Source organism: Poecilia latipinna, unplaced genomic scaffold, assembly GCF_001443285.1.
Source record: "Poecilia latipinna isolate Pla-1442-1.1 unplaced genomic scaffold, P_latipinna-1.0 Scaffold388, whole genome shotgun sequence".
Classification (NCBI taxonomy): domain Eukaryota; kingdom Metazoa; phylum Chordata; class Actinopteri; order Cyprinodontiformes; family Poeciliidae; genus Poecilia; species Poecilia latipinna.
This window is the reverse complement of record NW_015113004.1, coordinates 130,720-157,067: the sequence shown is the minus strand read 5'-3', so window position 1 is coordinate 157,067 and position 26,348 is coordinate 130,720. Positions and strand designations below refer to the sequence as shown.

At 43.8% G+C, this 26,348-nt stretch overlaps 6 protein-coding genes across 17 annotated transcripts in view; all 6 read right to left on the bottom strand.

The window, feature by feature from the left end:
- LOC106950266 (protocadherin gamma-A11-like) overlaps nt 1–26,348 on the bottom strand; it is a 165,445-nt gene that overhangs the window by 8,691 nt on the left and 130,406 nt on the right. For 3 of the 12 annotated variants that reach the window (XM_015037007.1, XM_015037010.1, XM_015037012.1), the window contains exon 1: nt 1,107–3,786. The exons of the other annotated variants lie outside the window; for them this stretch is intronic. In XM_015037007.1, coding sequence (XP_014892493.1) covers nt 1,107–3,569 — 2,463 coding nt within the window. In that variant the 5' untranslated portion in view covers nt 3,570–3,786. Of the gene's footprint in view, nt 1–1,106; nt 3,787–26,348 lie in introns of those variants that run through there. 12 annotated transcript variants of the gene reach the window in all.
- LOC106950264 (protocadherin gamma-C5-like) lies at nt 4,454–5,872 on the bottom strand. The gene has a single exon (XM_015037006.1). It carries the CDS (start codon nt 5,609–5,611, stop codon nt 4,454–4,456), a length of 1,158 nt encoding a protein of 385 aa, XP_014892492.1. The 5' UTR covers nt 5,612–5,872.
- LOC106950269 (protocadherin gamma-C5-like) lies at nt 13,561–16,208 on the bottom strand. Its single transcript, XM_015037021.1, has one exon. The coding sequence runs from the start codon at nt 16,027–16,029 to the stop codon at nt 13,561–13,563; it is 2,469 nt and encodes an 822-aa protein (XP_014892507.1). The 5' UTR covers nt 16,030–16,208.
- On the bottom strand, nt 16,256–19,562 carry LOC106950268 (protocadherin gamma-C5-like). Its single transcript, XM_015037020.1, has one exon. The coding sequence runs from the start codon at nt 19,217–19,219 to the stop codon at nt 16,745–16,747; it is 2,475 nt and encodes an 824-aa protein (XP_014892506.1). The 5' UTR covers nt 19,220–19,562; the 3' UTR covers nt 16,256–16,744.
- On the bottom strand, nt 20,106–23,381 carry LOC106950272 (protocadherin gamma-C5-like). Its single transcript, XM_015037023.1, has one exon. The coding sequence runs from the start codon at nt 23,034–23,036 to the stop codon at nt 20,574–20,576; it is 2,463 nt and encodes an 820-aa protein (XP_014892509.1). The 5' UTR covers nt 23,037–23,381; the 3' UTR covers nt 20,106–20,573.
- LOC106950270 (protocadherin gamma-C5-like) overlaps nt 23,880–26,348 on the bottom strand; it is a 17,232-nt gene continuing 14,763 nt past the window's right edge. Inside the window, exon 3 of the mRNA XM_015037022.1 lies at nt 23,880–26,348. Within this exon, the coding sequence (XP_014892508.1) occupies nt 23,880–26,342 (2,463 nt within the window). The 5' untranslated portion in view covers nt 26,343–26,348.

Here is a 26,348-nt window from a genome sequence, read left to right as displayed (position 1 = left end):
ACTACTTGTCATTGAAGCTTTGTACACGCAATCTCGTGCACATAAACACCCCTAGTGAGGGCGACTGCTCTAAAGCCATTAAGGCCTGCGCCTTCTGTCACTGTGGCACACGTGCGTAAAGCCAAGCTTCCTTTTCAGTTTTCTGTCCCTTCCTCTCTTTTTTTTTCCACTGCTGTCCTCATTCCACACGTGTCACTAGAGCAGGGAGACAGATGGCATCCTCCTGACCTCGGGTACAACACAACTCAGATTAGTCTCAACAAACTTGCATGAAAAAGAAGAGTATTATACATGCAAGCAGGAGAAAGAAATGTTAAAAAGGTTTTTTTTAAAACAAACAAAAAAAAAAAGCTCTAGCAACAGTAATGACTGTACGGGACAGACGGAGCAAGATCCGCTTCACATGTGCTGCCGATTCCTGGAACCAATCACCAGAAGTTCAGAGGACAACAGGAAGTCAGGGTCGGGCCGATGACCCCGCAAATTCCTGTTTTTCAGTGACTGCTTTATTCTTTGGCCTATACTTCCACCTATCTGGCCATTTTCCTCTTCACCCCCACCATCCCTCCTTCTGTCATCCTGTTCCTCTCTGTCTCCACTCCACTGAATGGACTCTGCAGGACCCATTTCATCTGGATGTCTCCTCCCCCCATCTGTTAGAAGCACTAATGTTTTCCCCTTTACTTTTCTATTTGACTGTTTGCTGAACTAGCTTCCTTCATCTTCATTTGTCTTTATCTTTCTCCTTTTTGTCTATGCAGAAAGCTCTCTGTTATTTAAATAGCTTGAAGCCAGTGATAGTAGTTTGTAAGTCTTAAGTTAGATTTAAAAAAAAAAAAAGTTAACAACTCTACTTCAAACGAATTAGTCGTGTAGATTAGGGGAACCTCAAAAATCCTCTCATAATATGAAGAAAATAATCTTCATAAACTAACGTGACACACATAAAATCCAGCAAAGACACATTTTGCTATGCTGTCATAATTCAGAATTAACAAACTAAATGAAAATTGCTTTTGGGGATGTTTCAAAGACATTTAAAATGGAATGATCTACAATAAAACTCAGTAATGCTCTCATCCCAACTGTGGATGGCTTCCTCTCACCTCAATGGCTGAGTTCATGAGGTTCTTCCTGCTGAGCGTCATGTTGAGCGTGTTGTTATGACTCAGCATGGGTGTCTTCATAAATACAAAGTCGCTTCGACTAGATATAGTGGAGTAGCACGGTCGATAGGTGCGTGTGTGTGGCTCCTGGGGCCCTCCCACCACCTCCATGTATCGTATGGGTCCATCAGTGTTGAGCTGCAGGTGCAGGTCTTTGCCGGGCCTCTGATGGTAGCGGCTGGACCTGTGGCGGCCATAGCAGCAGCATTCAGAGTCTCCCAGTCCTGAGTCACGGTGCCTTAGGCAGCGCACCATGAGAACCACAAACGTGATGAAAGCTACACCCGACACACATGCGAGAGAGATTATAAGATATAAAGTGATGTTAGACATTCCATTGTGGTGGTAGAAGTGGTTGTGGCGAGTGTTCACTGGAACGTCGATGGCTGTGGCTTTCTCATCCACAGTTACGGTGATGTTTACCGAGCTGGACCTTGGTGGGTCACCGTTGTCCTGGATGATGACTGTTATGTCATAAGTAGAGCCCTCTTCCTCTTCGGCCCATTTGCGGGCTGTGCGGAGCTCCCCGGTGTGGGCCCCGATACGGAACATGCCAACATTTGGTCCAGGAGCGATTGAGTAAAACAACCACGCATTGTGCCCACTGTCTGCATCCACCGCCACCAGTTTATTTATGACGTGGCCGGGGCCGGCAGATGGGGGTACAGTGAGCTGCAGTCTTTTGTCTTTTGAGTAGGAGGGATGAACAATCACTGGTGAGTTGTCATTCACATCCACAACAAAGACATGTACAGTGACATTTGTTGCCCTTGGGGGTTCCCCTGCGTCCCGGGCCTGCACCTGAATGCGGAAAGCATTGAGCTTCTCATGGTCAAGGGAGCGCATGCTGTATATTTGGCCGGTTTCTGGGTTAATGTACACATAAGATGAGATGGGTGAGTCCTGGACCATGCTGGGAAGGATGGAATAGGAGATCCGAGCATTCTCACCCAGGTCGGAGTCCGTGGCAGAAACAGCAGCAATCGGGGAGCTGGGGGGATTGTTCTCAGGGATGTCCACAGAGTATGAAGGCTGGGAGAAAGATGGAGCATTGTCATTTACATCCAAGAGCTTCACTACAAAGGTTTTCTGAGATAAGAGTGGTGGGGAACCAGCATCGGTTGCCTTGATAACCACTGCGTACTCTGGGATGGTTTCTCGGTCCAGGCTGCCAGCAGTTTTCAAACTATAATGGCCATCAAAGGCTAAAATAAGTTTAAATGGCAAACCTGGTGGGATGGTTAATGTAACCTTCCCATTGTCTCCAGAGTCCAGGTCTTTAGCATTTATGACAGCAATCACTTTCTCTGGAGGCGAGTCTTCTCTGATGGAACTGATCGGTGACATCAGTGTCACCTCTGGGGCGTTGTCATTCACGTCGATGATGTCCACTATGACGTTACAGGAACCCTCCATGGCAGGGTATCCCCCATCTCTGGCCTGCACTGTGACGTGATAAGATGCGGCCTTCTCGTAGTCTACATCCCCCTTCACACGGATCTCCCCGCTCTTGGAGTCCACAGTGAAAAGCTGGAGAACACGTTCTGGTGTGTATTTACTAAACAGGAATGATATTTCACCGTTGCTGCCAGAATCAGCGTCAGTCGCATTTAATTTCGTAACTAAAGTGCCCTGTGCGACGTTTTCCGACAGCGTCACCTTCGTCACCGTCTCGGCAAAAACCGGAGCGTTGTCATTTACATCCAGAATTTTAATGAGCAAAAGAGTCGAGCCAGACTTCTCCGGCTGACCCCCATCCACGGCAGTGAGCAACAGGCGAAATGAGGCCTGCTTCTCTCTGTCCAGAGGTTTATCCACAACAAGTTCTGGAAACTTGCTGCCGTCACTCTTAGTCTGCACGTTCAGTGTAAAAAAGTCATTTGTGGCCACATGGTAAGTGCGTAAGGAGTTGGTGCCCACGTCTGGATCGTGCGCGCTTTCCAAGCGGAACCTCGTGCCCGGCGCGGCCGCCTCCGACACCTCCAGAGAAATGTTGCTGGTTGAAAACTGCGGCGCGTTATCGTTCACATCCAGGATGTCCACCATGACGCGATGAATCTCCAGCGGGTCCTCCAGCATAATTTGTATTTGTTGTGAACACGTTGAACTCAGTTCGCACAGTTGTTCCCTGTCAATTTTTTGTTTAATAATTAAATCACCAGTTGCCTGCTTCACCTCGAAATACTCCACCGCTGACTCGGAGACCACCCGTAACTTCCTCTGGACGATTCTCTGAGCCGTATGGCTCAGATCTTTCGCGATGTTTCCAACCACGGAGCCTGGATCTAGTTCCTCCAATACGGAATATCTGAGCTCAGCGGACGCTGAGCACACGCAGGCTAGATAGAGGTAAATCCTCCACAGCGTCCCTCCTCCGGAGCGCTTCCTCTGCCTGCAGTCCATTGTGCTGCGCTCCCAGGATCGGGAAAGTTTCTAACTTCTTTCGCCGTCACGTATCCATAACTAAGTGTTAAAACGAGCCTACACGGCTCGATGTAAACATTTCCACTCTAAAAGCAAAGCGATGGAAAGCTTTGATATGGTCATGGCGGCCGACATTAAAGAGAGAGAGAGAAAAAAATAAAATCACGGAGAAAACTCAAAGTTGCCCCTGGCTCCACTAAACCTCTGCTCTGTCTCCTCCGCCTCACTCTCTCCATGGGCGGGGAGAGACCACAGAAGCCTGTCCTCTGATTGGAAGACAAAGCTGGAGCAGCGCTGTCACACTTCCAACACCCACACCAAACTTTTCACTGACTTCTCTCTCTCACAGGCGAGAAAAACAACAACAAACCTTTAAAGTTTTAAGAAGTTTTGAAAGGACAGATGGAACAGAAATAAACAAGCAGCAAGGATATGAAAAAGTACACTTTGCACAACAATGGGCGTTTAAGTAAATGAAAGACAATTTACCTCCTGTCAGATTTGTCTCCGCACCGTCAAACTAATGTGAAACAAATAACACAGAGACCTGTGTGCTCTACTTCCGCATGGGGGCGTAGTTTTCAAAAAAAACTTTGACTTCAACAACTTTACTTTTTATCTGGACTTCATTCATTCATATACATAAAAAAGCAGTAATGCTCATTCTTAAAATTATAATTTTAAAAAGCCAGTTTAAGTTTGTGAGACTGACAACTGAAAAGAAAAGTACTAATTATGTAAACAGTATTTAGCAATTGTATCTCATAGAATTTGATTACTTTAAGGAAAAAAGAGAGAGAATCTAAAATATAATGCATTAATCCAAGTTGGATTAATGCATTAAAAATTAGATCAAGACAGAACTATGAATATGAAAAAAGACGAACCAACAATGAGTGATTCTTGAGAATNGCAACTACTGTACCGCTTGGTGCGTCTTCCCGCACAGGCTGAGGTTCAGAGGTGAGAACAATTTCTGGTATATTGTCATTAATGTCTACAACATCAACCTGTAGGCGACAGTTGCTCTCCATTTCAGGAACGCCTTTGTCTTTCGCAGATATTTCAATTTTATAAGAGGTGGATTTTTCATAATCCAAATTTCCCGTTAAATAAACATCTCCAGTTAATGATTTTATTTCAAAAATGGATAACACGGACTCTGGTGTCCTCGGACCAAAAAAGAACTCTATTTCTCCGTTCGGTCCCTCATCAGCGTCAGTAGCAGTAAATTTAATCACAGAGGTACCTTTTTCAGTATTTTCTGGTAAAGAAATTTTATAATTGTGTTTTTCGAATACTGGGAAATTGTCGTTTACATCAAGCACAGTAATTACAATTTGCGCTGTACCGGACAGGGCCGGATTTCCCCCATCAACTGCAGTCAGTTTTAGTTCATGAACAGCTTTCTTCTCTCGATCAAGGGATTTTTCCAGAACTAGTTCGGGGACTGCTCTGCCATCATCTATCTCCTTCATTTTTAGCGCAAAACAATCGTTTCTTGACAAACTGTATGATTTTACTGAGTTACTTCCAACATCTAGATCCTCTGCATTCTCCAATGAAAAGCGAGTTCCCACTGCTGCTGTTTCTGCGATTTTTATAGACAGTTCTTTTACTTGAAATATTGGAAAATTATCATTAATATCTTTAATTTCTACATCAAGTCGGTATAAATGTAAAGGGTTTTCAATAACAATTTGTAAAGGTAAAACACAGCTGGCGCTTTGTCCACATAAACCCTCTCTGTCTATTCTGTCATTCACCACCAGCTCGCCCTTCCCCGCATCCACGCTGAAATACTGCTCCCCAGCCTCAGAGGCGACCCGCACCTTACGGTCAAAAATCTCAGATAATGACAAACCCAAATCTTTGGCGAGATTTCCCACCACAGAGCCTTGTTTGAGTTCCTCTGGGATGCTGTAGCGAGTCTGGGCTTCAATTGTACTCCACAGGATAAAGAGCTGATGCCACCAGAGCGCCTGCCATCTCCAGTCTCGGTATCCCATTTTCTTTGTCATCCCGGATCCGTTAGCTCGTAATATTTCCCATCATGAAAATGGTGGCACTTGTCCAGTTCCGGGAAGAATCAAACAAGATCTGAATCAATCCGTAACCATGTTCATTCATGACTTCAACTGAAAATCAATTATTTTATTCTAAGGTTCGAGTTATAAGCGCCTCACACTGCTATCTAACTCATTGCATTATGGACGTTTTGTGGTGCTGAAGCTGCTGGAGGAGGGGGGTAGATCTCTTTGTACTTTCCTTGCCTGCTATTGGAGCACAGCATGCTTCCCCGTCATCCAACGGGAAGCGCACTGAGCAGAGCTTTTAAAGATACAGCCGTGCTTATGAAAGGAGCTCTACACAGTGTTGTACTTTAACACATTTACCAGTCCGCTGATTTTAATTGTGCCACTGGTACTTAAACTTACTAATAGATTAAAAATAAATGAATAAATAAATAAATAAAATAACATACTTTTCTATCATAATTTTACAGACATACACCAGCCTAAATATTTACTTGAATATAGAATTAATCATAAAATGAAGACTTTAACAAGCATCAAAATATTTTGCTGGCAAAAAATATGTTATTTCACTAATAAAATATTTGCGAAATTTTTAGACTGACATATTATCCTGTTTGACAAAATCTGCTTTTAATAACGAACAAAGCTGAGAACTGAGAACTGTCTTCCACATCATACTTCAAAAAAGTACATGGAAGCATACACAACAGGCAACAAAGACTAGCAACCAAGATGCCCGCCATTCATTTCTTTAACTGAATTATTCAACTAATGTGATAATGCAATGCTTTGAGCTCACCTGTTGGCTCTCAAAGGTCCAGGTGCTGTCAGGTAAAGACGCGTCCAGAACACTGATGACTTCTTTAAAGTCTGTGGTGCTGCTGGGTTTGATCAATGTGAAATCACTGTACTCTGACATCGGAGACATGCAGGATCTGAACGACTGACTCTGAGACATCATGTCTCCTCCCAGGACCTCCACGTATTTTATAGGTCCATCAGTGTTGAGCTGAATCTGCAGGTTTCTGTTGGGGTTCTTGTAATCATCGCAGTCGCTCATTCTCATGCAGCAGCTCCCGCTGCTTCTGCTGCCCCTGATGCATTTCACCGCCAGGATGAGAAAAGTCACCAGAGACAGCACGGACACTGAGGCCAGAGACAGAATCAAATAAAGGGTGATTCTGCCGGTTTTCTTGCTGGGCTCGGACATTTTGTGTCGGAGGTCTAAAATGGGTTCATGGAGACTTTCCTCCAGTAAGATGGACACCGTGGCGGTGGCGGACTGAACCGGTTGCCCGTCGTCCTTGATCTCTATCAGCAGCCTCTGAGAGGAGTCGTCCTGCTCGTACACAGCGCGTTTAGTCCTCACCTCTCCTGTGTACTGATTGACGGTGAACAGAGAGGCGTCTGTGGCCTCCGCCAGTCTATATGAGATCCAGGCATTATGGCCCGAGTCAGCGTCCACGGCCGTTACCTTGGTAACCAGGTGACCCGCTTTAGCGGAGCGGGGCATCCTCTGATGAGAGAGGGAGCCCAGGGCAGCAGAGGAGGGGTAAATAACAGCGGGGGTATTATCGTTCTGGTCCAGGATGTAAACATGGACAGTGGCGTTGCTGCTGAGAGAGGGAGAGCCCTGGTCCTTTGCCTGAACCTGAATCTGAAACACTTTCAGCTTCTCGTAGTCAAACGAGTGCATGCTGTAGATGCTCCCGTTATTTGAGTTAATGTAAACATAAGACGAGACAGAGACGTCCTGCACTTTAGAGTCCAGTATGGAGTAAGAGATCTTTGCGTTTTCACCAGAATCCCGATCAGATGCTGTTACTGAATAAAGTATCGAACCTGGAGCCATATTTTCTTTCAGATATACGTTATATGATGGCTGACTGAAAAGAGGTGGATTGTCATTTATATCTGTGATACTAACTGGGATAATCCTGGTGCTGGAGAGAGCCGGAGTTCCTGCATCCGTAGCTGTTATTTCGATGTTAAACTCTGAGACCGTCTCTCTGTCTAAAGGGCCGTTTGTAATCATAGCGTAATTATTAGAGAAAGAAGGTTTTAGACTAAAGGGTGAACTTTTTGGGATCTGAATTTTAACTTTACTGTTATCACCCGAATCAAGATCACGTACGCTGAGTAAAGCCACCACTGTGCCGCTGTTCGAGTCTTCTGGCACTGATGTGGATTTGGAAGTGAGAAGAATGTCGGGAGCGTTATCGTTTACGTCTAATACATCCACCTGCACAGTGCAGTGTCCTTCCATCTTAGGCAAACCTTTGTCTTTTGCACTAATATCTATTCGATATGATGCCTTAGCTTCAAAGTCTAATGACTGTTTCAAATATATGTCTCCAGTTTCAGCATCTATGTGAAATAAGGACAGAACTGATGGGGGTGTGTGTACGCCAAAAGAGTATTCAATTTCTCCGTTTAGATCCTCATCTATGTCTGTTGCTTTGGTAGAAATAACAAATGAACCGTTTGCACTGTTTTCTTGAACAGCAATCTTATAAAAACTTTGTTCAAACTGTGGAACATTGTCATTATTATCAAGTACATGTATGGTTATCTTTGAAATCCCGGTCTTAACGGGATTCCCTCCGTCCATAGCAGTAAGAACTAAGCTATGCGTCGCCCTTTTCTCCCGGTCTAATGATTTATTTAATACTAACTCTGGAATTTTTTTTCCATTTTCAATTTCCTTAACTTTTATCGAAAAACATTCATCTTTGCTTAGCGTGTACGTTTTTAATCCGTTATTCCCAACATCCGGGTCCTCCGCCATCTCCAAGGGAAAATGAACACCGACAACGGTGGACTCAGCAATTTCGATTACATGATCACTTTTGAGAAAAGTAGGAGCATTGTCATTTACGTCTCTTATTTCCACTTCTATCCTGTGCAGCTGCAAGGGGTTTTCTACCACAACCTGCAGAGGTAACACACAGGTGGCGCTTTGTCCACACAGAGCCTCTCTGTCTATTCTGTCATTCACCACCAGCTCGCCCTTCCCCGCATCCACGCTGAAATACTGCTTACCAGCCTCAGAGGCGACCCGCAGTTTACGCTCAAAAATGTCTGATAATCCCAAGCCGAGATCTTTGGCAATATTACCAACCAGAGAACCTCGTTCCAGTTCCTCTGGGATGTTGTAACGAGTCTGTCCGTGTATTATATTCCACAATAGCAAAAAATTATGCCACCAAAGCGCCTGCCATCTCCACTCCCGGTGTCCCATTCTCTTTGTCATCCTCGCTCCGTTAAAGCACGTTAATTCCCATCGTTATCTTATAAAATGAACGGACAGACGGTGAAATCCGTTATTGGCGACACAGGCAAACTCCAGGGAAATCCAAGTAATAAACCCATCCTAACATGCAAAGTAAAGGTTACTTTTTCAGTTTTGCTGTTGAAGTGCAAGCTCGTCTCCGTTCATACTCAGAGCAGAACACTGGCTCCAGTGCTGAGGATGGATGGGGGAGGGAGTAGATCTCTTTGTACAAAAAGTGATGCTATTGGCACAGTGCATTTACAACGACACCCAATAAGAATAGAAGAGCCGCGAATAAACAGAACAAAGCAATTTAAAATGATAAGATGCCCGAGTAACACAAATAAACCATTTGAAAAATGAAATAAAGTTAAAACAAAAAAATGTTAAGGTTTATATTTTTACTTTGTCGTCAAATCCTGTGGTTTATTTCAAACCACACATTATAATTCATTGGATATATTTTTAAGTGGCAGAAAATACAGCAATTATTATTATTTTTTTATTTTTCAGCACACAAAGATCTTTTCTAAGAAACTTGACAAAATATTGTTTTCAGATACTTCCATTGTGTTTCTGTTTTAACCAGTCATCCAGCGAAATTTCACGCACGGAAAGAAAAGATGTTACATGCGATGAATAGCTGCATTATCATTATGACATAAAAAAAATAAATAAATAATGAAATTAAGACAAACACTGCTGGCTAAAAAATACAATAACCTGCATTGTTACGTCATCATTTATGTTCAAACTCATAATTAAAAGCGAAAAAGTAAAGTGTATATTTCTTTATTCACATTTTAAAAAACAAATTTATAGGAGTCAAACAGCAAAAAAAACAACACTAAAAGAATATTGAATATGAAATGATCGTGTATTTTTGTTATCTTTGAGCTCACCTGCTGGCTCTCAAAGGTCCAGGTGCTGTCGGGTAAAGACGCGTCCAGAACACTGATGACTTCTTTAAAGTCTGTGGTGCTGCTGGGTTTGATCAATGTGAAATCACTGTACTCTGACATCGGAGACATGCAGGACCTGAACGACTGACTCTGAGACATCATGTCTCCTCCCAGGACCTCCACGTATTTTATAGGTCCATCAGTGTTGAGCTGAATCTGCAGGTTTCTGTTGGGGTTCTTGTAATCATCACAGTCGCTCCTTCTCATGCAGCAGCTCCCGCTGCTTCTGCTGCCCCTGATGCATTTCACCGCCAGGATGAGAAAAGTCACCAGAGACAGCACGGACACTGAGGCCAGAGACAGAATCAAATAAAGGGTGATTCTGCCGGTTTTCTTGCTGGGCTCGGACATTTTGTGTCGGAGGTCTAAAATGGGTTCATGGAGACCGTCCTCCAGTAAGATGGACACCGTGGCGGTGGCTGACTGACCCGGTTGCCCGTCGTCCTTGATCTCTATCAGCAGCCTCTGTGAGGAGTCGTCCTGCTCGTACACAGCGCGTTTAGTCCTCACCTCTCCTGTGTACTGATTGACGGTGAACAGAGAGGCGTCTGTGGCCTCCGCTAGTCTGTACGAGATCCAGGCATTATGGCCCGAGTCGGCGTCCACGGCTGTTACCTTGGTAACCAGGTGACCCGCTTTAGCGGAGCGGGGCATCCTCTGATGAGAGAGGGAGCCCAGGGCAGCAGAGGTGGGGTAAATAACAGCGGGGGTATTATCGTTCTGGTCCAGGATGAAAACATGGACAGTGGCGTTGCTGCTGAGAGAGTGAGCCCCCTGGTCCTTTGCCTGAACCTGAATCTGAAACACTTTCAGCTTCTCGTAGTCAAACGAGTGCATGCTGTAGATGCTCCCGTTATCTGAGTTAATGTAAACATAAGACGAGACAGAGACGTCCTGCACTTTAGAGTCCAGTATGGAGTAAGAGATCTTTGCGTTTTCACCAGAATCCAGATCAGATGCTGATACAGAGTAAAGTATAGATCCTGGGACTCCGTTCTCTTTAAGATACACATTATAAAAGGACTGGGTAAAAACAGGTGGGTTGTCATTCACATCAGTGATGCTGACAGCTATAATTGTACTACCTGATAGACGAGGATTACCTGAATCAAAAGCTTTTAATTCGATATCAAACTGTGAAATTTTCTCACGGTCTAGAGGATCGTTGGTGAGCAGTTCATAGTTATTAGAAAACGAAGGTTTTAGGATGAAAGGAAACGTTTTTGAAAGATGCAACACCACTTTTCCGTTATCACCCGAGTCACTGTCTCGTGCGCTTATCAAAGCGACCACTGTTCCACGGGGAGCGTCCTCGCGTACGGGACTGGGTTTAGAAGTGAGCAAAATCTCTGGAGCATTATCATTTATATCCTCGATATCAACTTGGACACGACAGTGTCCCTCCATTTCAGGAGTTCCTTTGTCTTTAGCAGTTATGTCGATAAGGTACGATTTACTTATCTCATAATCTAGAGGACCTTTTAATAACATTTCCCCGCTTTCATCGTTGATTTCAAATGTCGACAGGACAGACTCTGGAGTACGAGACCCAAATAAATATGTCACTTCACCATTAAGACCATCATCAGCATCAGTGGCTGTCAGTTTGATAACAAATGTCCCTTTAGTGCTGTTCTCCTTTAAAGAAATCTTGTACTCATTTTCGCTAAAAACTGGAAAATTATCGTTATTGTCAAGAACTGTAATTGAAATTTTACAGGTTCCTGATCTAGCAGGATTTCCTCCATCTAATGCCGACAGTAACAACCCATGTAAAGCATTCTTTTCTCTGTCTAATGGTTTCTCTAACATCAATTCCGGGACAGCTTGTCCATTTTTTGTTTGTTTAAACTTTAAAGAAAAATAATCATTTTTGCTCAGGGAGTATGATTTTAAAGAATTACTTCCAACATCAGAGTCCTCAGCGCTTTCTAAAGGAAAGCGTTTCCCGACAAGCACGGATTCGGGTATTTTAAGGTTGATTTCCTGCGTAGGAAAACTCGGAGAATTGTCATTAATGTCTGTTATTTCAACTTCAATCCGATGAGACTGCAAAGGATTTTCAACAACTATCTGCAGGGGTAGAACGCAGCTGGCGCTTTGTCCACATAAAGCCTCTCTGTCTATTCTGTCTTTCACGATCAGCTCGCCCTTCCCCACATCCACGCTGAAATACTGCTCACCAGCGTCCGAGGCAAGGCGCATCTTACGGTCAAAAATGTCCGATAATCCCAACCCCAGATCTCTGGCAAGATTTCCAACCACCGATCCCTGTTTTAGTTCCTCCGGGATGCTGTAACGACTCTGTGCATCTATTGTACTCCAAAAAAGGGAAAAATGATGCCACCAAAGAGCCAGCCATCTCCAGCCCCGATTTCCTTTTCTCTTTGTCATCCTTGATCCGCTATATGGCGTGAATTTCCATCAGAGTCCAGTTTACAGAAATACTGCCCCAATGTTTGAAGAAAATATGTCTCCGTTTGCAAAACAATACACCTTCTGATCGTGCCTTTAAGATGAATCTCATGTTTAGCTGAATGAAATAGCTGCTTATTTCTCTCTTGTTGGGCTCAGTTCACTCTGTTACAGCGCTATCTGTATGGGGGCAGGGAGTGGATTGCTTTGTACAGTTCAAAATCTTATTGGTCCACGAAATCCCTCTCCAACATCCAATGAGAAGCTGGCAGATCAACGCTCTTAAAGTGACAGCATGCAGTGCCTAACTGAGCTTCCAACTGGGCTGCTTCATTTAAACCAAACAGAGCTGAACCAGCATTAAATCGATAAATGAACCACACACACAAAGTGGCGTCAAATATTCTGTTAGAGAAAATCACATTATACTGTCAGTTTGGAGTAAATACATTCATTTTAATGATGAAAGTGGTCACGGCATCTCTTATGAACAAATATTAGTAACACATGGTGTATCATTGGTTAAGGCGCAGACGGACAGGAAGACAGACAGACAAAAAGAATCACTCCTAAAAGTGTTTTTTCAACAATATGTCCTCCAGCCTGTCGCTGTCCACACCATGGTGCTGAAACATGAAGTAGCCCTCACTATTTTTCAAATTTTCATGCAGGCATTGTGAAGAAAAAATTATGTCAGCAGGTAGAACACCGAAAAGAATCATGGTTAACAACAATATTAATTTAGCTTCAACATTTATGATTTCAATTTTCAAATATGTTGCAATAAACTAACATGTCCTTTCTGAATTTCCACACAAGACTAGAGATATGTTTGACTACGTTTTTGTTTATGTATTTCTGAACCTAAGTTACACGTCATGCTGTGCTCACCTGCTGGCTCTCAAAGGTCCAGGTGCTGTCGGGTAAAGACGCATCCAGAACACTGATGACNATGGGAAAATTAAAACCCATTTTGTCCCTATTCTCAAGAATCACTTTTTAAAATACATTTGCTCTAAAAGATGTCATTAGAAAAAACATATTGGGTGTGGTGTTAATCCTTTTTTATTTATTTGTGGTGGGGTTTATTATCACTCTTAGTAAAATGTTTTTAACCTATTTTTCAGTTCAAGCCATCTTCTCAAAAATAAACTAAACTAACGCAAAGTAAAATCCATAACGCATGACCTCAAAATAAGCACCAACGAACAGAATGAATATAAAAATTAACCAGAAGCGAGCCAGTAAACGAATGTGTTAACACTATAGTTGCTGTTCGCTTAGCTCACCTGCTGGCTCTCAAAGGTCCAGGTGCTGTCGGGTAAAGACGCGTCCAGAACACTGATGACTTCTTTAAAGTCTGTGGTGCTGCTGGGTTTGATCAATGTGAAATCACTGTACTCTGACATCGGAGACATGCAGGACCTGAACGACTGACTCTGAGACATCATGTCTCCTCCCAGGACCTCCACGTATTTTATAGGTCCATCAGTGTTGAGCTGAATCTGCAGGTTTCTGCTGGGGTTCTTGTAATCATCACAGTCGCTCCTTCTCATGCAGCAGCTCCCGCTGCTTCTGCTGCCCCTGATGCATTTCACCGCCAGGATGAGAAAAGTCACCAGAGACAGCACGGACACTGAGGCCAGAGACAGAATCAAATAAAGGGTGATTCTGCCGGTTTTCTTGCTGGGCTCAGACATTTTGTGTCGGAGGTCTAAAATGGGTTCATGGAGACCGTCCTCTAGTAGGATGGACACCGTGGTGGTGGCGGACTGAACCGGTTGCCCGTCGTCCTTGATCTCTATCAGCAGCCTCTGAGAGGAATCGTCCTGCTCGTACACAGCTCGTTTAGTCCTCACCTCTCCTGTGTACTGATTGACGGTGAACAGAGAGGCGTCTGTGGCCTCCGCCAGTCTATATGAGATCCAGGCATTATGGCCCGAATCAGCGTCCACGGCCGTTACCTTGGTAACCAGGTGACCCGCTTTAGCGGAGCGGGGCATCCTCTGATGGGAGAGGGAGCCCAGGGCAGCAGAGGAGGGGTAAATAACAGCGGGGGTATTATCGTTCTGGTCCAGGATGTAAACATGGACAGTGGCGTTGCTGCTGAGAGAGGGAGAGCCCTGGTCCTTTGCCTGAACCTGAATCTGAAACACTTTCAGCTTCTCGTAGTCAAACGAGTGCATGCTGTAGATGCTCCCGTTATCTGAGTTAATGTAAACATAAGACGAGACGGAGACGTCCTGCACTTTCGAGTCCAGTATGGAGTAAGAGATCTTTGCGTTTTCACCAGAATCCTGATCAGATGCTGATACTGAATAAAGTATAGATCCTGGTAATCCGTTTTCTTTTAAATACACATTATAGGACGACTGAGAAAAACTAGGAGGGTTGTCATTTACATCAGTGATGCTGACATGAATAGTTTTCGTGCTGGACATTTGTGGAGTACCTGAATCAGTGGCGGTTATCTCAATATTATAATCAGATGCCCTCTCTCTGTCTAAATTACCGCTGGTAACCAGCGCATAATTATTAGAAAATGAAGGCTTCAGATTAAAAGGGGGACCTTTGGCGAGATGTAGAGTTACTTTACCGTTATCGCCGGAGTCAAGGTCTTTTGCACTTATCAAAGCAACCACAGTGCCGCTTGGCGCGTCTTCGCGCACAGGTTTAGGCTGAGAAGTAAAAACAATTTCTGGGGCGTTATCATTAAAATCAGTGATGTCTACCTGGACACGGCAGTGGCCTTCCATTTGAGGACTGCCTTTGTCCTTTGCGATGACATCAATGTCATATGACTTAACTGTCTCATAGTCTAAATCCCCTTTCAGAGTTATTTCACCTGTTAAAGGGTGAATATCAAAGGCTGACAGCACAGAAGGCGGTGTGCGAGGCCCAAATGAAAATTCAACTTCACCGTTTGAGCCTTCGTCTGCATCTGTCGCTTTGGGTTTAATAATAACTATTCCTTTCAAACTTTTTTCACCCAAAGATATTTTGTACAAGTTTTTCTCAAACACCGGAAAATTATCATTAATATCAAGAACATTTATAGTTATTTGTGTAGTTCCAGACCGCACAGGATTTCCTCCGTCTAACGCTGTCAGCAATATTTTGTGAACAGACGTTTTCTCTCGGTCAAGAGTTTTCTCCAAATAGAGCTCCGGGGCAGCCTTGCCACCCTCGATTTCTTTTATCTTCAGGGAGAAGCAGTCGTTTTTACTGAGTGTATAAAATTTAAGTGAATTGCTCCCAACATCAGGGTCCCCTGCGCTCTCTAAAGGAAAGCGCGTACCAACAGCCGCCGATTCGGCTATATATAAAGAAATCTCGTTTGAAAGGAAAATTGGAGAATTGTCATTAATATCTTTAATTTCAACTTCAATTCGATGCAACTGTAGCGGATCCTCGATTACAACCTGCAGAGGCAATATGCAGCTGGCGCTTTGTCCACATAAAGCCTCTCTGTCTATTCTGTCATTCACCACCAACTCGCCCTTCCCCACATCCACGCTGAAATGCTGCCCACCAGCCTCCGAGGGGACACGTAGTTTACGCTCAAAAATGTCCGATAATCCCAAACCCAGATCTTTTGCAAGATTTCCAACCACAGATCCCCGTTTCAGCTCCTCTTGTATGCTGTAGCGAGTTTGTCCATGTATTGTATTCCATAGAAGAAAGAAATGATGCCACCAAAGCGCCTGCCATCTCCAGTCTCGGTGTTCTTTCCTCTTTGTCATCCTCATTCTACAAACGAACCCGTTTCCATCCCATATAAGCGCAGATCAGAGAGGGAAAAGGGATATCCGGCGAGCGCAACATATCCAGTTGGAATAATAGCTATTTCTGGTCAAACATTAAATAAAGACATGATGCTGAGCTCCTAAAATATGAATTATTTGCTGACTGTTCTCCCTCTCTGAGCATTGTGGCGGCTGAAGCTGCAGGGGGGAGGGACTAGATCTCTTTTTACTATGATGAATTCTATTGGTTCGCAGCATCCACCTCTGATTTCCAATCAGAGTAACACTGCTAAAGACACATCTACCTCATTTTTGATGCATGATAAGATAGCAAAGAAACAGCAAAGTGATATATTTTAATTTACATCAGACAATATGAAAAAAAAAATTAATTATATTATTCAGGTTTGTAAATATATTTTGTACAATTAAGTTGTACTTTGTTGAGGTTAAAATTAAATATTTCGTTCATTAATTCTGTGTCAACATTCCGTGAATCCTCTACACTTCTTGGGATTATGGTCGCTGTCCAGCCGCGCAGTGCTGAAATGCTTTGCTCTAAAATGCAATGAACATTTGACGCCCTTTTTTTTCCAGGTCTAAAAAATAATAGTACAGGAAATGTAAATCAGCAGAAAGTAAAGTGTTTTTTCATTAAGATGAATTTAATAATAAAAAAAAAGTGTTTAATGTTGATGTAAATCTATCTAAATGACCATTAATACGACTCTATGCTCACCTGCTGGCTCTCAAAGGTCCAGGTGCTGTCGGGTAAAGACGCGTCCAGAACACTGATGACTTCTTTAAAGTCTGTGGTGCTGCTGGGTTTGATCAATGTGAAATCACTGTACTCTGACATCGGAGACATGCAGGACCTGAACGACTGACTCTGAGACATCATGTCTCCTCCCAGGACCTCCACGTATTTTATAGGTCCATCAGTGTTGAGCTGAATCTGCAGGTTTCTGTTGGGGTTCTTGTAATCATCACAGTCGCTCCTTCTCATGCAGCAGCTCCCGCTGCTTCTGCTGCCCCTGATGCATTTCACCGCCAGGATGACAAAAGTCACTAGAGACAGCACGGACACTGAGGCCAGAGACAGAATCAAATAAAGGGTGATTCTGCCGGTTTTCTTGCTGGGCTCAGACATTTTGTGTCGGAGGTCTAAAATGGGTTCATGGAGACCGTCCTCTAGTAGGATGGACACCGTGGTGGTGGCGGACTGAACCGGTTGCCCGTCGTCCTTGATCTCTATCAGCAGCCTCTGTGAGGAGTCGTCCTGCTCGTACACAGCGCGTTTAGTCCTCACCTCTCCTGTGTACTGATTGACGGTGAACAGAGAGGCATCTGTGGCCTCCGCCAGTCTATAAGAGACCCAGGCATTATGGCCCGAATCAGCGTCCACGGCCGTCACCTTGGTAACCAGGTGACCCGCTTTAGCGGAGCGGGGCATCCTCTGATGAGAGAGGGAGCCCAGGGCAGCAGAGGTGGGGTAAATAACAGCGGGGGTATTATCGTTCTGGTCCAGGATGTAAACATGGACAGTGGCGTTGCTGCTGAGAGAGGGAGAGCCCTGGTCCTTTGCCTGAACCTGAATCTGAAACACTTTCAGCTTCTCGTAGTCAAACGAGTGCATGCTGTAGATGCTCCCGTTATCTGAGTTAATGTAAACATAAGACGAGACAGAGACGTCCTGCACTTTAGAGTCCAGTATGGAGTAAGAGATCTTTGCGTTTTCACCAGAATCCAGATCTGATGCTGTTACTGAATAAAGTATAGATCCTGGTAATCTATTCTCCTTTACATACACATTATAGGAGGCGTGATTAAAAATAGGTGGGTTGTCATTTACATCAGTGATGCTGACATGAACTGTTTTCTTACTTGACAGAGGCGGGGAACCTGCATCGGTCGCTGTTATCTCAACATTATATTCTGCACTTTTTTCTCGGTCTAGAACACCAGCAGTAATCAGGGCATAATTGTTTGAAAAAGAAGCTTTTAAACTGAAAGGAGACCCATGTGCAAGTTTTAATGCTACATTGCCGTTATTGCCTGAATCGAGATCACGTGCACTTATTAAAGCTACCACTGTACCTTTTGGTGCGTCCTCTCGTACAGGGCTGGGCTTGGAAGTTAACATTATTTCTGGCACGTTATCATTGACGTCTATTACAACTATTTGTACGCGACAGTGACCCTCCATTTCTGGAATTCCTTTGTCCTTTGCAGTGACACTTATTTCGATCTTACTACTGCTCTCATAATCTAACGCGTTCAATAAGATAATTTCGCCTGTATCTGAATTCATCTTAAAAGTGGACAGCAGCGACGGGGGTGTGCTGTCAGCAAATCTGTACTCGATCTCCGCGTTGACTCCCTCGTCTTCATCTACGGCTTCAACTTGAACAAGCACAGAACCAACGGCGCTATTTTCAGGCACAGAGATATTATACAACGTCCTTTTAAACACCGGGACATTGTCGTTATTGTCCAACACGGTCACAATGATATTTGTGGTTCCGGTTTTCACAGGGCTGCCTCCGTCTAACGCTGTCAGTAACAACTGATGCACGCTCTGTTTCTCTCGGTCTAGCGGTTTCTCCAGCACGAGCTCGGGAACATGTCGGTCACCAGACAGTTCCTTCATTTTCAAGCTAAAACATTCGCTCTTACTTAATGTGTACGACTTAACTGAATTGCTACCAAAATCCTGATCCTGTGCGGTGTCCAAAGGAAAGCGTATACCAGCAGCGGTGGATTCAGCTATCTTCAGATGCCGCTCTTCTTTAATAAAAACCGGAGAGTTGTCATTTATGTCTTTTACTTCCACTTCTATCCGGTGCAGCTGTAGTGGATTCTCTGTCACAACTTGCAGTGATAGAATACAGCTGGCGCTTTGTCCGCACAGAGCCTCTCTGTCTATTCTGTCATTCACCACCAGTTCGCCCTTCCCCGCATCCACGCTGAAATACTGCTCGCCAGCCTCAGAGGCGACACGCAGCTTACGGTCCAAAATGTCTGATAATCCCAAACCGAGGTCTTTTGCGAGATTTCCAACCGCAGAACCCCGCTTCACTTCCTCCGGGATGCTGTAGCGAGTCTGTCCTTCTGTTGTAATCCTCAACAGAACGAAATGATAGCACCAAAGCCCAAGCCATTTCCACTCTCGATATCTCATTCTCTTTGTCATCCACGGTAGCTGCCCGGTCCGCTACAATGTTGTATTTCCCATGAAGATATTCATCCACGTAATCCTGACTTTGAAGTCACCATTAATACGGAAATTCTTTAACAATTATATCAATTATGACTAACAGAACGCACGATAAAGACGTCATGTACGAAATGCATCTCCTCGCCGGCTCTGACCACAGTGAGGGTTGCTGTGAGGAGAGCGAGTGGGGGAAGGACTAGATCTCTTTGTACAATTCTGTGAGCTATTGGTCTCCATCTTCTAGCCCATCAGTCCAATCACAGAAAGCCGAGCATGCCCTACGAAGCTACAGCAAGAATCACAGCAGGCGCAACATCACGTAAATAAAAAAAATGGTAAATAAATGAATACTGGATCTACACCTTAATGAAAGCTAGTTTCATTTTAAAGGTTTTGATCCATAGAATGTTTTTCTTTTCTATTTCTGTCTTTTCTTTCTTTCTTTCTTTTTTTTTACAAATACATATTGTACTGCAAAAATTCAACAACAATGAAATACACAAGAACAACAAAATAGCTTGTTAAGGCCCACGAGAGACATTAAAAAATTTAAATAAAAAGATCTACTGATTATTATCAAAACGTTTGACAGTGATATGTTGTAAGTGTGTGTGTGTGTGTGTGTGTGTGTGTGTGTGTGTGTGTGTGTGTGTGTGCCTTTAATCCACCTAGTTTTATGGATTTTGGTTAATGTTGGTGGGTTTTAGGCTTTAAATTGAAGGGTTGATTGAGGTAAGGGTAACTTTTAGCCCTGTAAAACTTTGCAAGTCCTAAACATACAGAAACAAACAATAAATTTGGCTTAAGGGATAATAAATTAATGTTATTTAAAATGTTCATTCATTCATTCATTCATTCATTCATTCATTCATTCATTCATTCATTCATTCATTCATTCATTCATTCATTACTTGTTTCTACAGTAGAGGCCTCCAAACAAAAACAATCCCGGTGTTCCAGCCGTCTCAGTGACATAATGTCGCTGTCCAGGCAAGCGGTGCTGAAAAACTGAAATACAGTCAAAACTTAACGTTTGGCTGCGACAGATGGCAAGAAACAGTAAGAATAAGATGGATGAATAAGTGATTCTTGTACTTCTGCAACATAGTATGTTTTAATGCCTGGTATGAAACGAATTGTCCATTAGACAAAATGAAGAAATCTTCAGCCTTGTAAGTTCAAGTAAAAAAAACAAAAAACAACAAAAAAAAAACATCTGAAATGCTTTAGTTTTCTGGGAACAAATGGACCAATCGCCCATCCATTGATGTTTATGCTCGTTAAAATATATAGTATAAATGTAGTGGAAATGTTTATTGAAATCTAATTTTTAGCTCACCTGCTGGCTCTCAAAGGTCCAGGTGCTGTCGGGTAAAGACGCGTCCAGAACACTGATGACTTCTTTAAAGTCTGTGGTGCTGCTGGGTTTGATCAATGTGAAATCACTGTACTCTGACATCGGAGACATGCAGGACCTGAACGACTGACTCTGAGACATCATGTCTCCTCCCAGGACCTCCACGTATTTTATAGGTCCATCAGTGTTGAGCTGAATCTGCAGGTTTCTGTTGGGGTTCTTGTAATCATCACAGTCGCTCCTTCTCATGCAGCAGCTCCCGCTGCTTCTGCTGCCCCTGATGCATTTCACCGCCAGGATGACAAAAGTCACCAGAGACAGCACGGACACTGAGGCCAGAGACAGAATCAAATAAAGGGTGATTCTGCCGGTTTTCTTGCTGGGCTCAGACATTTTGTGTCGGAGGTCTAAAATGGGTTCGTGGAGACCGTCCTCCAGTAAGATGGACACCGTGGCGGTGGTGGACTGAACCGGTTGCCCGTCGTCCTTGATCTCTATCAGCAGCCTCTGAGAGGAATCGTCCTGCTCGTACACAGCTCGTTTAGTCCTCACCTCTCCTGTGTACTGATTGACGGTGAACAGAGAGGCGTCTGTGGCCTCCGCTAGTCTGTACGAGATCCAGGCATTATGGCCCGAGTCGGCGTCCACGGCTGTTACCTTGGTAACCAGGTGACCCGCTTTAGCGGAGCGGGGCATCCTCTGATGAGAGAGGGAGCCCAGGGCAGCGGAGGAGGGGTAAATAACAGCGGGGGTATTATCGTTCTGGTCCAGGATGAAAACATGGACAGTGGCGTTGCTGCTGAGAGAGGGAGAGCCCTGGTCCTTTGCCTGAACCTGAATCTGAAACACTTTCAGCTTCTCGTAGTCAAACGAGTGCATGCTGTAGATGCTCCCGTTATTTGAGTTAATGTAAACATAAGACGAGACAGAGACATCCTGCACTTTAGAGTCCAGTATGGAGTAAGAGATCTTTGCGTTTTCACCAGAATCCAGATCAGATGCTGATACAGAGTAAAGTATAGATCCTGGTAATCCATTTTCTTTTAAATACACAGTATATGTGAGTTGCGTAAAAACAGGTGGATTGTCATTTACATCAGTAATATTGACGTTTATTGTCTTTTTACTGCTCATTGGTGGTGAACCTAAGTCAGTGGCGGTTATCTCAACTTCATACTCTGCGAATTTTTCTCTGTCTAAAGGACCATTTGTAATCAACGCATAGTTATCAGAAAATGACGCTTTTAGCTTAAAGGGAACATTTTTGTTAAGCTGTAGTATTACTTTACCATTATCTCCAGAGTCAACATCTCTTGCACTAATTAAAGCCACTACAGTACCACTCGGTGAATTCTCAGGCACAGAGTTTGGTTGAGAGGTCAGAAATATGTTTGGAGGATTGTCGTTAACGTCTAACACTTCAACATGGACAGTGCAATGCCCCTCCATTCTCGGACTTCCTTTATCGGTAGCGGAAATGTCTATCTCATAATTAGAGTTGGTTTCAAAATCTAAATTACCAATCAGGCTTATTTCCCCAGTTAATGGGTCGATATCAAAAACAGACCGGACGTTGTCTGGTGTGTGCGCACCAAAAGCAAATTCAACCTCTCCATTAAGACCTTCATCAGCATCTTTAGCAGCCAGCGTAAGAACTGGCGCCCGTTTCAGCGCGTTTTCACCTATGGAAACTTTGTATATGCTTTTCTCAAATGCAGGAAAATTGTCGTTATTATCAAGGACATTTATCGTTATTTGACAGGTCCCAGACCTTACTGGATTTCCCCCATCTACGGCAGTGAGCGTCAACGTATGTGTGGGTTTTTTCTCTCTGTCAATAGATTTAGACAGCGCTAACTCTGGAACTCTTTTTCCACCAGACACTTCTTTAATTTTCAAACTAAAGAACTCATCTTTGCTCAGAGTATACGATCTCACCGAGTTAACTCCAACATCAAGATCTTGAGCTGTTTCTAGCGGAAAATGTGTCCCTGCCGCTGCCGACTCAGCTATTTGCAATATTTTTTCTGTCGACGGAAAGGTGGGAGAATTATCATTCACGTCTTGTATTTCCACTTCTACTCGGTACAGCTGTAAAGGCTTATCAATAACAATTTGCAGAGTTAAAACACAGCTGACGCTTTGTCCGCACAGAGCCTCTCTGTCTATTCTGTCATTCACCACCAGCTCGCCCTTCCCCGCATCCACGCTGAAATACTGCTCGCCAGCCTCAGAGGCGACCCGCAGCTTACGGTCAAAAATCTCAGATAGAGACAAACCCAAATCTTTGGTGAGATCTCCAACCACAGAACCGGGTTTTAGTTCCTCTCGGATGCTGTAGCGAGTCTGTGCTTCTATTGTACTCCACAGGAGAAATAACTGATTCCACCAGAGCGCTTTCCATCTCCAGTCCCGGGATCCTTTTGTCTTTGTCATCCCGGATTCTCAAGAATTATTTTCCAGTGAAATAGTCAAGAATAAAAAATATCATTGTCGTCCATGGCAGTAAAGAATCGATCAAACGAAAGATTCCAAAATCACGACTAAAAAACATGTGTATATTTTTTCTTTGCTTTAGCCGTGTTAGTAGCATCGCTCCGTTTCCTCCATCTGCTTGCAGAGGTAGAGATTGTGACTGTGTGGCTGCATGGGGGAGGGACTAGATCTCTTTGTACAACTCTGCGTTTCATTGGTGCTCAACATCCATTTCTGCCATCCATTAAGGGAGTGAGCATTTCATATAAAGACACAGATGAGCTGAAGAGAACAAAATTCAAAGTAGAACTAATCTTACTCAGAGTGAGACTGAAATCATCCTCGCACTTAATAATAATGACAAAAATATAGATATATAGAAAGTTGTGATTTACAAAAAAAGACAGATTTATAAATTATGTACCATATGAAACTAACTCTTAATGCCATTTCAAATTACAAACCGGTTTTCAGCAGCTTAGACCTCTTATCAGAAATCTTGTTCAAGTTGTCGCTGTTCAGGGTTGAGGTGCTGGACAGCGACAACTTGAACAAAAAAAGTAAAATTGATACTACATAAAATACAGATTAAATGGAAAGAAGAACTCACAACTTAGAAGCTACTGTGCGAAAGCGAGCAGATTGACATATCAAATAGCCCCGAGATGCAAGAGTAACGGCACAGATAAAAATCAACGTCATAACAAGTCAGTTAAAGCTTGTTTTCCTTCAGCATTTCAAAGAAAAATAAAATAGAACAAATGCATAAAACATTTGTTTCAATAAATAACGATCACTGTTCGCTTAGCTCACCTGCTGGCTCTCAAAGGTCCAGGTGCTGTCTGGTAAAGACGCGTCCAGAACACTGATGACTTCTTTAAAGTCTGTGGTGCTGCTGGGTTTGATCAATGTGAAATCACTGTACTCTGACATCGGAGACATGCAGGACCTGAACGACTGACTCTGAGACATCATGTCTCCTCCCAGGACCTCCACGTATTTTATAGGTCCATCAGTGTTGAGCTGAATCTGCAGGTTTCTGCTGGGGTTCTTGTAATCATCACAGTCGCTCCTTCTCATGCAGCAGCTCCCGCTGCTTCTGCTGCCCCTGATGCATTTCACCGCCAGGATGAGAAAAGTCACCAGAGACAGCACGGACACTGAGGCCAGAGACAGAATCAAATAAAGGGTGATTCTGCCGGTTTTCTTGCTGGGCTCGGACATTTTGTGTCGGAGGTCTAAAATGGGTTCATGGAGACCGTCCTCTAGTAGGATGGACACCGTGGTGGTGGCGGACTGAACCGGTTGCCCGTCGTCCTTGATCTCTATCAGCAGCCTCTGAGAGGAATCGTCCTGCTCGTACACAGCTCGTTTAGTCCTCACCTCTCCTGTGTACTGATTGACGGTGAACAGAGAGGCGTCTGTGGCCTCCGCCAGTCTATATGAGATCCAGGCATTATGGCCCGAATCAGCGTCCACGGCTGTTACCTTGGTAACCAGGTGACCCGCTTTAGCGGAGCGGGGCATCCTCTGATGAGAGAGGGAGCCCAGGGCAGCGGAGGAGGGGTAGATAACAGCGGGGGTATTATCGTTCTGGTCCAGGATGAAAACATGGACAGTGGCGTTGCTGCTGAGAGAGTGAGCCCCCTGGTCCTTTGCCTGAACCTGAATCTGAAACACTTTCAGCTTCTCGTAGTCAAACGAGTGCATGCTGTAGATGCTCCCGTTATCTGAGTTAATGTAAACATAAGACGAGACAGAGACGTCCTGCACTTTAGAGTCCAGTATGGAGTAAGAGATCTTTGCGTTTTCACCAGAATCCAGATCTGACGCTGATACTGAATAAAGTATCGAACCAGGTACTCCGTTCTCCTTTAAATACACATTATAGGAGGGCTGACTGAAAATTGGAGGATTGTCATTCACATCAATGATGGTTACTGGTATAACCTTTTTACTAGAAAGTGGAGGAGAACCCGAATCACTGGCTGTTATCTCGATATTATACTCTGAGAATTTTTCTCTATCCAAAGGGCCGCTTGTAACCAGCGCATAATTATTAGAAAACGAAGGTTTAAGGGCAAAAGGAGAGCCTTTATTTGACTGCAGCGTAACTTTACTGTTATTACCAGAGTCAGCATCACGTGCATTAAGCAAAGCAACTACTGTACCGCTTGGTGCGTCTTCCCGCACAGGCTGAGGTTCAGAGGTGAGAACAATTTCAGGTACATTGTCATTAATGTCTAAAACATCTATCTGTAAATGACAGTAACTTTCCATTTCAGGAACTCCTTTGTCTTTCGCAGATATTTCTATTTTATATGACGTGGCTTTTTCATAATCTAATTGTCCTTTCAAATATATTTCTCCTGTTGATGACTGAATTTCAAATATGGATAAGACGGACTCTGGGGTCCTGGAACCAAATGAAAATTCAATTTCCCCATTAGATCCCTCGTCTGCATCCATAGCAGTAATTTTAATTACTGATGTATCCTTGACAGTGCTTTCTTGTAGAGAGACTGTGTAGATATTTTTTTCAAACACAGGAAAATTATCATTATTATCAAGCACATTAATTACAATTTGTGAGGTACCGGAAAGGGCTGGATTCCCCCCATCAACTGCTGTCAATTTGAGCTTATGAACAGCTGTCTTCTCACGATCAAGAGCCTTTTCTAACACCAACTCCGGAACTGCTCCTCCACCATTAACATCCTTCATTTTCAGTGTGAAGCATTCATTTCTTGTCAAAGTGTAAGACTTGACAGAATTAACACCTACGTCTAAATCCTCCGCGGTTTCCAAAAGAAAGCGAGTTCCTACTGCTGCCGATTCTGCAATTTTCAAAGACAGCTCTTTCGCTTGAAACACGGGGGAATTATCATTAATATCTTTAATTTCTACCTCCAGTCGGTGTAAATGTAAGGGGTTTTCAATAACAAGTTGCAAAGGTAAAACACAGCTGGCGCTTTGTCCACATAAAGCCTCTCTGTCTATTCTGTCATTCACCACCAGCTCGCCCTTCCCCGCATCCACGCTGAAATACTGCTCGCCAGCCTCAGAGGCGACCCGCAGCTTACGGTCAAAAATCTCAGATAATGACAAACCCAAATCTTTGGCGAGATTCCCGACCACAGAACCCGGTTTTAGTTCCTCTGGAATGCCGTAACGTGTTTGAGCTTCTATTGTAGTCCAGAGGAGAAAGAACCGCTGCCACCAAACTGCTTTCCATCTCCAGCCTCGGTATCCTATTGTCTTTGTCATCCCGGA

Bases quoted from the DNA above. Each gene is read 5' to 3' on its own strand.
- LOC106950269 (XM_015037021.1), bottom strand. From the start codon at position 16,029: ATGAGGATGACAAAGAGGAAAGAACACCGAGACTGGAGATGGCAGGCG.
- LOC106950268 (XM_015037020.1), bottom strand. From the start codon at position 19,219: ATGACAAAGAGAATGAGATATCGAGAGTGGAAATGGCTTGGGCTTTGG.
- LOC106950272 (XM_015037023.1), bottom strand. From the start codon at position 23,036: ATGACAAAGACAAAAGGATCCCGGGACTGGAGATGGAAAGCGCTCTGG.